This window comes from Labeo rohita, chromosome 8 (genome assembly GCF_022985175.1).
Source record: "Labeo rohita strain BAU-BD-2019 chromosome 8, IGBB_LRoh.1.0, whole genome shotgun sequence".
In the NCBI taxonomy this organism is placed as follows: Eukaryota; Metazoa; Chordata; class Actinopteri; order Cypriniformes; family Cyprinidae; genus Labeo; species Labeo rohita.
In genome coordinates this window covers 1964663-1976807 of record NC_066876.1, presented here as the reverse complement: position 1 = coordinate 1976807, position 12145 = coordinate 1964663, and the positions used below count along the sequence as shown (strand labels likewise).

The 12145-nt window shown below is 38.2% G+C and overlaps 1 protein-coding gene across 9 annotated transcripts in view; it reads right to left on the bottom strand.

Annotated features, from left to right (window-relative positions):
* The window catches only part of magi1a (membrane associated guanylate kinase, WW and PDZ domain containing 1a), a 65070-nt gene extending 53872 nt beyond the window's left edge, over nucleotides 1-11198 (bottom strand). For 5 of the 9 annotated variants that reach the window (XR_007828304.1, XM_051117744.1, XM_051117745.1 and 2 more), the window contains exons 1-2: nucleotides 10587-11196; nucleotides 3101-3217 (exon numbers count right to left, since the gene is read on the bottom strand). Coding sequence is in view for 8 of the 9 variants with exons in the window: in XM_051117744.1 (XP_050973701.1) it covers nucleotides 3101-3217; nucleotides 10587-10836 (367 nt within the window). In the remaining variant the exon portion in view is untranslated. Of the gene's footprint in view, nucleotides 1-3100; nucleotides 3218-10586 lie in introns of all 9 variants that reach the window. The other 4 variants (XM_051117750.1, XM_051117751.1, XM_051117748.1 and 1 more) reach the window with 2 other exon arrangements.
* Nucleotides 11199-12145: the final 947 nt, after the last annotated feature.

Below are 12145 nucleotides of genomic sequence, written 5' to 3'. Positions count from 1 at the left end.
TGTTCTGGTTCTGGTGTGTGGAAGAGACAAATTCCTGAAGACAAAAACTAAACCAGCAGCATGTGCGGAGCAGAGAAATCACAGGGACAAAAATCTATTGTTTTTGTTGCCAACATGTTTTGGCACACAGACCTTCATTAGGACTAAAATGAAGAAACTCATTTAAATACAAACAAAGACGGATTCAAACTCACAATCAGCCAATCACAGAGAGAACAAAGCAGGTGGAATGAAATCCTCCAATCACAGCACGCGCCCAGAAACAGGCCACCAATTAGATTTGTACACAGATTTAATTCACCTATATATAGATTTCATTCTCTTTCGTAGATGTATTACCTTCAGAGGGAGCAGATATTGAAAGAAAGGCAGCTAACAAAAACCATCCCAGGATGTAAATAATGCACACATACTTCCCTTTGTCTTAATTACAGTTTTGGTTATTTTAGTGTTATTTGAAAATATGGAAGCCAATAATAAACAATAAGTAGGTGAATAGAACAGAACAGAATAGAATATATTCTGTATAGTATACAATTAGCATCAGCTGTATCTGAACATGAAGAGATTGAGACATTGAGATCCCTGTATTTCTGGGACTGAACAATAAAGGGCCTTGAAAAGGAAGATTTTAAAAGAAAAGTTTGTGAAGAACTAGAATCTAAAATCGTATCAAGATATACAGGTGCATCTCAATTAATTTAGAATGTTGTGGAAAAGTTAATTTATTTCAGTAATTTAACTCAAATTGTGAAACTCATGTATTAAATAAATTCAGTGCACACAGACTGAAGTAGTTTAAGTCTTTGGTTCTTTTAATTGTGATGATTTTGGCTTACATTTAACAAAAACCCACCAATTCTGTATTATACTGTTTAGTAATTCTGTACTATACTGTCTGTAAAATGACTCATGTTTAGGTTTGAGGTACATTTAAGAGACCTAAAAGATATCTATAAAATATAAACATAAATAACAGTATATAAATATAAATAAGTTGTGCTGTGGAGAATTATAGTTCTTGTCCTCTGTGTGAACGTGTATTTGCTGTGTGTGTTGCATTGAAACACAGATGACTAGCTGCATTCACACTTTTGTGTTCATTAGTTGTGTTTCCATCAGCGCTGCAACTCTGTGTCTCTCTTCACGTGAATACAGTGGAGTCCCTTTGCAATATATATCAGATTCAGCACTTCAGAGAATCATTATAATCCTCAAACCCAGAGGGATTGAAGCAGTTTACCGGATTTACCGTCACATGACAGCAGACACACAGCAGAACGTTCAATCAAACAGGACGAGCTTTTTAATCAGCGCGCGGCCTGCGCCGAATCACACGACGCCACACTCGCAGCGCTCCTGATCTGGAACAACTCGCGCATCTGCTTTACAGACATGAAATGTCCAACAGAATGAAACTAAATCCTAAAGAGATGACAAAGATGACAAAAAGATGACAAAAGCAGCTGTTATATGCAATAGATGCAGGCTGTATTGTAACCTACTTTCCCAAAAAACGTATACAGTTTCTCAGGGTAGTGATGAGATAAAAATATAGATAAAAACTCATTTTAAGACTTATTAGGTCCCCATGGAGGCCCCCTAGTGGACACCAGTCCCCTGCTTTAGACCTCACTGAGCTACTGTATGTCAAAATATAATGTATAATCACTGTACAACACTGTTCACTTTTATGGTTTGTTATGCTTATACTGTATCTGTTCATTTCTCAAAACATGATTTTTTCTCCAGATTTCTACTACTTCCATCTCTCAAACTCATACAGGACTGATAACTGTGAATCAGTGATATTCAGCATGAACAAAATATCACACATGCTCAGCCCCCTAAAACATGAGGTGAAGTCTGTGCATGTATGTGCAGTATGTTTATGGTAGAAACATTATAGCATCCTATTATAAACTCTCTGTTTGCAGACGTTTCTGCTCTAGAGATCAGCTTCTGTTCAAAGACGTTCAGGACCATCCTGAACCTGAAATAAATCAACCAGTATCGACACACAGAGGAATCCACTCCAAACATGAGGAATATTACAAATGGTCAAGCAGCCTCCGTTTAAGACGGACTGACCCACGGGAGATCAGCCTGGTGTTTACTGGCCCCTACTATCAGCGGAGTTCATGTTCAGTGTGATGAAGAACCGTGAAAGGAGACACATCTGTAGTGTTCAGTTCAGTAATCAGCAGCGTCATCACTGATCTCATGTCCAGTGTGTCAGTGATGAGCAACATCTGCAGAAACACTGGGTCACTGCAGCATGATTCAGATAGATCGCTTCATTATGGATGTATTTAAATAGACATTTGAATAATATTACTAGAACAGATGGTGATCTCTGATTTAACATTTCATCTGATATCAAGCACATCAGTGTTTTCTCACAGCAGTGAGAGTTTTGTCAGTTTTTTGTAATTGTTCCACTAATACAGAGTATTTCACAGCAGCTCTGAGCCTCTCTGCTCGATCCAAATGTACATATGTTTGCAATTTCAGAACACGTAATTTCCATTAGACCATAGATTTAATTCACATGACTGACGAACGGCCATCATTTGCCCCGTTGCGAGCCTCCACACAAACACATATGCAGATACTCTATTAGGGTTGCCGCTCCATTCGTTTCTCCTGACAAAGCTCAGCCTCTAAGGGGAGTTTGCTCTGCCTAAAGATGTGATTGCAGGGGTTGTTTAGGGTTACAAGAGTCATGTGACCCTCCTGAAGGAGATGAGAAGAGTCAGGATTTATGAGACACCATCAACACACTATCAACCTGAATTTACAAATGATCATCGAACTGTAGTTTGTCAAAGAGCATCAGTCTCTCTGAATAACTGGACTCCAGGTCTCCAGCTACAATTATTGAGGCGTAAAAGCTGAAGCTATCTTAGAAATGATGTCAGCTGATCTTATGTATTAGCGTTTCTAAATTTTCTGTCACTTCTGAGGGTCTGAATGAGTTGTTTAACCTGACAGTGACAGCCTTCAAGCTTTTAAAGGTACTGCAGATTTTCTATCTGAGCTTTCTGGCTCCAGCATCAGTGTGTGTTGCATGTGTTTTGAGTGTTTCTGCTGGACTCACAGGGAGCGCCATGGCGGTACAGGTTGTTTCTGATGCTCTCCTGCAGCCGCTGATCTTCTGAGCTCTTCTGAAAGCGCTGACTCAAGAAATACCTCAAGTCCTTCTTCAGCCTGCCACCTGAAAACACACATATACACACACAAATCAATACAAAATGAACACTTCTTACTGTTTTATGGAATACTGCCGTGTCTGTTATAAAAGATTTATTATGCACATCATTTTTTTTTTTAAATCAAAACATTAACTTCTCCTCCTGCAACAACATCTATAATATGACAACAATCAACAATTAGGCCTCCAGCAGCCTGTGTTACATCAGATCACAGCAATTAGCAAATCACAACCATCTAATCTATTCAGAAAATGAATGATGATAGATTCAAAATAAAGTTTTCTTTCATATGGTGACATTTTGAACAAACAAATTTGTGCTTTTGGTTAATAGATTTTATGTCCAGTCACAGCCGTGAACTAAAGACAAATTATAAATGAAAATGTGCCGTTTTATTATTTTTATTATTATTATTTTAAGTGCTGCATATTTTTCAATATTTTATTTTTCCATTAAAAAAGTTTACAAACCAAACAAATAACTGAATACAAATAAAAGGAATGTCTTTATATAAGCAAACTAAGGCTTTGCATGTGCTCCTTGCTAGCTTGCATTTGTTTATTTTTTTCAACATGTCCACATTTTCCAGCAAAAAATGCACTTTGTACAGAAAATGCATTTGAAGCAAACACAGAATGGTCTGACATTAACTTTGTTAAATTATGCTACAAAAAAAAATAGATAAAATCAGGCGGGCTGCATGAGATGCAGATTCACTCTCAGACAGCAGGTGGCGTGCATGGAACAGCAGCAATAGAGTGTTTCCTTGGTTACTGCTGAAAACAAAGCAGCGCTGCTGTTCTTATGAACACTGCTTCAGTATGCATTATACCAAGGGTGGCGAACGTTTTGCTACAACCCTAAAAAATAGCACACCTGAACAAGCTAATCAAGGTCTGAAGGGATACTAGTAAGCTACAGGCAGCCTGGGGTTGGAGCTGAACTCTGCAGGACTGTGGTTTTCCAGACACTATGTAAATAAGAGATTTACTGTGCAGTATAGAGAGCTTCATTGATTATAATGGAACTTTGTGAGATTGCGATGAACTAAGGAGAGTGACAGTCACAGCTGAGCTGCTGTGCATCACTAAAAGCAAACACAGCGGCGTTTTGTTCATGAATGTGCTTTTTATAACAAACCTAGTGAGTCAATGATTCATCCATTCATAAAGTCAGTCCCTTGCTTCATTCCTGAATGAATCAATTGAATAAATGACTCAGTGATCAAATCAAGTGACTTGCCACCACCTACTGGCAGTTTTAGTTTAATTCTTAAAAGAACACTCCACTTTTTTTGAAAATAGGCTCATTGTCCAACTCCCCTTTAAACAGTTAAACAGTTGAGTTTTACCATTTTCAAATCCATTCAGCCGATCTCAAAAATGTATATTTAAAACATTAATCACAACATTAATTTATGAATTTAATTGAACCCATGCCACCTCTGAGCCTTGTTAAACATCTGAAAATAGACCTAGAAGCCATTTTTGTTTCTCTTTGCCACCTCTGTAGTTAATTTTGCCAATACTGATTTAATATAATTGGTAAATTATTCTTTTTGTTCTCCTTGTTCTTATTCTACTGTTTTAATTAAATTTTTTTAAAAAGCTTTAAATATAAAGTTTAAACATTTTTAATAAAAAAAGGAGAAAAAAGCTATTACAAAGGTTAAAAAAGCCCCTGTAAATTACTTATCACCTCGCAATGGGAAGGCAAATTTTTTATTCGAATTTTGTATTATTGCTCAGAAGGTGCTCCTAAATCTTTTGACTGTGCTCCTATTTTTTTTTAATTACCATCTAAACAGATGATCATTTAAGCCCACTTTAATCGTGGCATATTTTCATCGATTTGCTCGGGTGCGTCATTACATCCCTAGTTGTCTCTTTATCCCCAATTCCCCAGAATAAAGTGCTACTGTAAATCCTAGTCAGCATAGTAATGAATGACTGCACAACCAATACAGATTATTTACCCGAGATTGTTGGAAACACAGTAAACCTACTGTCTATGCTGCAATTCTACATTTATTTACATATTTGCTACCTTAACTTAACTTACCCTTACTGCTGATTTGCGCCACAGCGTGGGTTTGCAAGCATCATTACAGAGTAAACTGATGGACATACAGTACCATACATGAAATAGAAAACTAATAAATACAGAAACATTCCCTCTTGATAAATTAGCATTAAATCATAAACACAGAACACAGAATGTAGGGATTTCATGGGGCCATGAATTGTGAGCACTGGATGATTAGGATATTTACCCATAAACAGCTGAAACAAATGGTTCAAGAAACTAGTGCTGTGTCACATGAATAAAGTGTGTTTTTTAGTTGTTTTCCTGTGTAAACATGTGTTAGATGAACATCTCTGACCCTGTTTCACAGTTTTCATGTGTTAGCAGGTTTGGAAGTGTCTCTTAGTCCCTTATCAAATGATTCTTTTAAAATGAATGGGAAGTTTTGGTTGGATATGATCATGGTGCACAGTAACCCTGAATTCCTCTCAATATAACACCTCTGAACCGCTCCAGGTGTCTGTGTACATGCACCATGGCACCTGGCAACCAGTAGCTAAAAGCAACATCATGGTCCCTGCGGTCCTTCATAAGGGCCCCTGAAGAACCAGAGACAGGAGGAGCTGTGAATGAATCTCAGTCTGTAGCTGTCTGAGCACTAATTATATTTCAAACAAACTGAAAACACAAGATCTTACAATGGATCTTAAAATCCAACAACCAAACGAAAGCATGTCAGGAAGAGGCCTGGTTTCAGTTGTGATTGTGAGGTCGTATGAAGCAGGGATCTGTGTGAATACTGTACCAGTGACTGTCAGTCCCATCAGAGGAGTGCAAAAACAGCCCAGCGGAGCACGACTCCATCAGCACTGCTGTACAGTTACCGTGACTCAGCTGACTGACTCTGAAAACATCTGTCCCACACACACACTAACACCAGCGCCTTTACACCCCATGAGGAAACAGATTTTGAGAATCTAAAAATGAGGGGTAGGTTTAGGGTAAAGGGATAAAAAAATACAGTTTGTACAGTAGAAAAAACCATTACGCCTATAGAATGACCCCATAAAACATGGAAACCTTGTATGTGTGCGCGCTGCAGCTCAGTACTGCCCTCTGTCCATCACTGATCATCACAAACACTGTTGCCATGGTAACACACTGCATGCTGTCAATCACGCTGAGTTCATCTGTGTCTGCTGCTCTCTACTGGCTTACTGCAGTAATACAAGAAGAACAACAACAACTCTTTGTATGGACATTAAGAGCTGGGTAAGTAGTTTCTAGAAGGATTATGCACCCAGACATGCCTATTACTGAATAATACACAAATCAGAGAACAATCCTGTAAAAGATAGTGGAAAATGCATTAAAACACTTCTGTGTGCTTCTATTTACACACAGGATTTCTTCTTAAAACACTACTAAATCAAATTCAAGATACAAATATAAAAATATACCTACATACAATTGTTGTGCAAGTGTTTATTATAAACACATCATCAGTATTATTATTTTCTCAATTATAAGCTGAGCAGAGCACCTCCCAAATACCCGATCATTTTTAAACATGCTGAAGCAAATCCTGGAGTCAGCCCACATCTGACCAGTGTAAAAGCTTTCTCATATTCATAAATCAGACACAGACGCATCACACAGACTGCTACAGCCCTACCGCATTCACACGCAGCGGGTTGCTAGCAGGCTTTAGAAAGCTGAACATCATTAACACATTGCTAGCATGTTATAGCATGAGGATAGAATGTTTTATTTGTTACTAGTATTAAAGCATGTTGCTACAGTAACCAGTTGGTATGTTTAGCAGATCACTAACATGTCTTAACAGGGTGCTAGCATGTTGCTCTTATATTCTAGCATGTTGCTAGCATGATTTTGTATTTTTTGTTTTTAACATAATTCTAACACGCTTTAACATGTTGCCAGCATATTTTAGTCCGTTGCTTGTATGATTGAACATGTTGTTAACATGTGTGTAGCATGTTTTAACCTGTTGCTAGCATGTCCTAAGCAAGTTGCTAAGTATTGCTGGTGAGGTGTGAGGAACTCTGTGTTAGACAGGCGTGACCCGTGAATGACAGGATGGGCCGTCCTGGTTTGAGAACTTATGGAAAATCGTGGACATTTGCATGAGTTCTCAGAATAAATACATGAAGATTTCTGCTCACAGACAGGAAAGTGAAAAGACATGTCTGTTTATATCTAAACGCTATGTCACGTATCAGATTGATTTTAAACGTCACTGTTAGTGTTCAGATCCTCCAGCCCTTTATTCCCAGAGATCTGTGTGTGTGTGTGTGAGAGAGAGAGAGAGGTGTGGAATAATGCCTTAGTATTCACTGTTGCATAACCTCGCCAATTATTGTCCACAGATGAGCACAGTCCTGCTCAAATGAGGCACGTGTGTGTGCTTATGAGGGTGTGTGATGTGAGGAACACAGACTAAGTAAGTCTGACTAATAAATGTCAGGATGGCTCATCTTGGTGTGACTGAACTCATAAAAAGATGACATTAATCATTTCCATGTTATTTACAATTAAGTGAAAATGTATTATAGTTTAGATTTATGTTAAATTCAATAAGTTGAACTTTAAAGAGCTTTTTGACCCACTGGAGTAGGGCATGAAGGGATAGTTACCCTAAAAATGAAAATTCTGTCATCATTTATTTGCTGGTAGCCATTATTGACTTACATGGTATGCATATAATGTCAGTGGCTACCAGCCATTGTTTGGAAATGTTTCTTTAAAAGATCTTCTTTAATAATAAACAGAATACAGAAATTATTGCAGGGCTTTTGTTTTTGGTGTGTTTACATCCCACGTAAATGGGACAAAAAGCTCTTTGAAGTTCAACTAATGTAATGTAGTTTAATAATTCTTAATACTTCTTTTGTTCTTTAATGTCATTTCTGTTGTAATGTATGTAAATATATTTTTAATTACACATTTGTAATAAAGTTGCAATTTAGTACATTTTAAATATTAACTTGCAATGCAATATTGAATAACACACTAAACACTCAACATGTGCTTAGGAATATACATGTTAAGTATGTTAGTAACACCAGTAACATTAAAATAAGTGTAATTTATAACATGACCAAATTATTAAAACAATGATTTAAATGTACTTTAAAAGTAAAACTATTAATCTGACATTATTACAAGTACATGTATATGTGTATATGTGTGAATGTATATGTACAGTCATGTAAAAAAGTTAGGACACTCTATTGAATTCCATGGTTTTCCATATCAGGAGATCATTAAAAAAAAAACGGTTCTTGGCTGGTCTTAAAATTTAGAAAATAAAACTTCAGATGAACAACAACACATGACAAATTGCACCGTGTCATTATTTACTGAACAAAAATAAAGCCAAAATGGAAAAGCCATGTGTGACAAAGTTAGGACACCCTTACTGTTCACACTGGAATTAAGAGGGTAAATAACAGTCAAATACCTTTGATGAACTGATCATCAGCAAGTCTGAGCGCCTCTATAAAAACATAAGCTTTGTCAGTTTGCTGGTCTGGAGCCTTCAAGTGTGTGTTAACACAATGCCAAGGAGGTAAGACATCAGCAATCATCTTAGAGAAGCAATTGTTCCTGCCATCAATCTGAGAAGAGTAATACGGCCATTTCCAAACAATTTGACGTTTATTCACAAGTGGAAGACATTTAAAACAGACACCTCTCCTTCCAGGAGTGGACGTCCCAGAAGATTCACCCCAAGATCAGACCGTGTAAAGCTCAGAGAAATGGCAGACAACCCAAGAAGTACACCTCAGACTCTACAGGCCTCAGTTAACCTGTTAAATGTTAAAGTTCATGACAAAACCATTAGAAAAACATGGGACAAAAATGGCATGTTTGGAAGACTTGGCAGAAGAAAGACTCTTCTATCTAAAAAATAAAAAAACTGCAGCACAGTTTAGGTCTCCAAAGTTGCATCTGAACAAAAGCACAAGTCTTCTAGAATAATGTTCTTTGAACAGACGAGACCAAAGTGGAGATGTTTGGCCATAATGCACAGCGCCAAGTTTGGTGAAAACCTAAAGAGAATATCAGTACAAACACCTCATACCAAAAGACAAGCATGCTGGAGGAGGGCTGATCATTTGGGGCTTGTTTTGTAGCCACAGGACCTGGGCACCTCACAGTCATTGAGTTGGCCATGAACTCCTCTGTTTATCAAAGTATTCTAGAGTCAAATGTGAGGGCGTCTGTCCGACATCTAAAGTTGGGCCAAAATTGGGTCATGCAACAGGACAATGATCCCAAGCACACCAGCAAATCTACAACAGAATGGCTGAAATGAAAAGAATTAGGGTGTTGCAGTAGCCCAGTCCAAGTCCAGAGCTCATCCTGACTCAAATGCTGTGGTGAGAGCTGTGCACAAGCAAATGCCCACAAACCTCAATAAACTGGAGCAACGTTGAAAAGAAGAGTGGTCCAAATTCCTCCAGAACAATGTGATAAAGACTGATAAAGTCACACAGAAAATTAATGCTAAAAGTGGATCTACAGGCAATGAAATAGGGCATCCTAACTTTGTCACACATGGCCTTTCCCTATTTGGCTGTATTTTTGTTAAATAAATAAAGGCACTGTGTGATATGTCATGTGATGATGTTTATTTTCCAAATTTTAAAATCTGCCAAGGACCAGATAATTTTTTATTATGTCCTGATACAGAAAACCATGAAATTCAATAGGGTGTCCTAACTTTTTCACATGACTGTATGTGCAAGTACATTTTTTTTCAGTTTTTGCCATTATGTCTTTCTGTCGCTGATCTCCAGACTGAACTGCTTAGATCAGGAGTCTCCAGTCCATGTTTCAGAGTTCAGCTCCAGCCTGCTCCATCACACCGCCTGCTTGCTTCCAGCAGATTCTACTCTCCAAAACCTTGATCAGCTGCTGAATTAAGGCTGGCGCTGAACTCTGCAGGTCTGTGTTTTTTTTTGTTTTTTTTTTTGTTTTTTTTGTTTGTTTGTTTGTTTGGTGTTTTTTTTGACTGTTGGCAATCAATCAATAAATAAATAAATATAAAGGGGGATGAGGCTGTTTGTTATGTCCCGCCCTGACATCTGTGTCAATGCGAGGCAACGCTGGCTCACTGTGTGGCGTGATGACGTCAGAGGTTCCCACGGTTCCGATTAGTTTGTAAAATTCGTGTGCAGATTACATAAGAAATCAGTTACGTCAAATTAGACAAATGTATTAACGGGGATAACATTAAATTAATCTAATTTCACTGGTTAGCATGTTTAATTTCACCGCCCTGAATAATAATGTAAAGAAGGATATAGTGTAAGTCACCTGCTTTGACGGTTTTAATTCTGACAGGATCTTCGCAGTTCTTCAGGACATTCAGCACGTCATAGAGGGGCAGTCCAGACACTGACAGACCCTCCACTTCCAGCAGTATGTCCCTGTCAGCGCCGGGCCTCACCGGACAGATCCAGATGAAGTGTCCCTTTTCCGCCCCGCCGCTCACCTCCAACGGCAGCCGCCCGGAGGAGTCCAGCCAGACCGCGCACTCCCGCACACGCGCGCTCCAGTGCTCCATTACAGTCCGCGGAGAGACTTTCCCCAGTTCAGGACCGGCTCATTCCTGTCAGGTGCTGCTCGTGTTTTCGTTTGGGTCCTCAGGTGTGGGAGAGACTCCTGAAGTTCCTCTAGTTCCTCCTGTTCGGGACGTTCATAAGAGTTACGCTTTTCTCATTAGTCACGCCTACAGGCTCTCGGTCCAAAGCACACTCGCATTCCCAACAGTTAGCTTTATCGTTATATAGGTGAAATAAAAGTTGTAGAAAATTAATAAACTCAATACTTATCAAGCAAAATGGTGTAGTAAAATGGTGACATTTCAAGATAAAACAGATCGTGATGTATTCGGCAGTCAGTTAAAAAGGGTGATCTGGAAAATGTAGAATCAATCACTTATCACTGCCATTCAGAAGAGCATATGGGCAAGCTCTCTCTCTCTTCTCTCTCTCTCTCTCTCTCTCTCTCTCTCTCTCTCTCTCTCTCTCTCTGCATGAGTGGATAAGTACACAATCAGAAAAGAATGAAACCATTTAAACGTTTTTTAAAGTGCCCCTATTATGGATTATGAAAGGTTCATATTTTGGGAATCCCCAACAACAGATTGACATGCATGCAAGGTCAAAATTCACTTTCATTGTCTTATAATATGCATTTATTTTTACCTGTTTTGCTCAAGGAATCATTTGTCCAAACCCCTCCTTTGTGTGATGCTAATCTGCAGTGATTGGTCCGATGACCCAGTCTGTTGTGATTGGTGAACCTCGTGCAGCGCATGTAGGAAACAAAACGCCCATTACCATTACATTAAACACCCAAATAGCCACACTGTAAAAAACAATTTGTTGAGTCATCTTAAAATAATTTGTAACCTGGCTGCCTTAAAATTGTTGAGTCAACTCAAATAAGTTTAGTCAACTCAAAATATTTATGTTTGCTAAATGTAACAGATGGGTAACCCAGCTGCCTTAAAATTTTAAGTTGATTCAACTCAAATATCTAAGTTGTCACTTAGTATAATTTAACATTTCAAGTTGAATAAACTTTTTTTGAGTTGACTGAACTTAAAATTTTAAGGCAGCCAGGTTACAAATTATTTTAAGTTGACTCAACATGGTATATATGCATTAGCCCAGTGCAGAAATGCATTGATAAAGCACTGCAGTTTGTACAACAATGTATTACTCGATTCTTTATCAGAACTCCAAGTAATAACAACGACAAACATTCACTGTTCATCAACACATTTCTAGCCAATTGTGAGTAAACAGATGTTGTTGTTAGCTGGTGAGCCAGAAACCTACAAGCGACATGAAAACAACTAAATACGT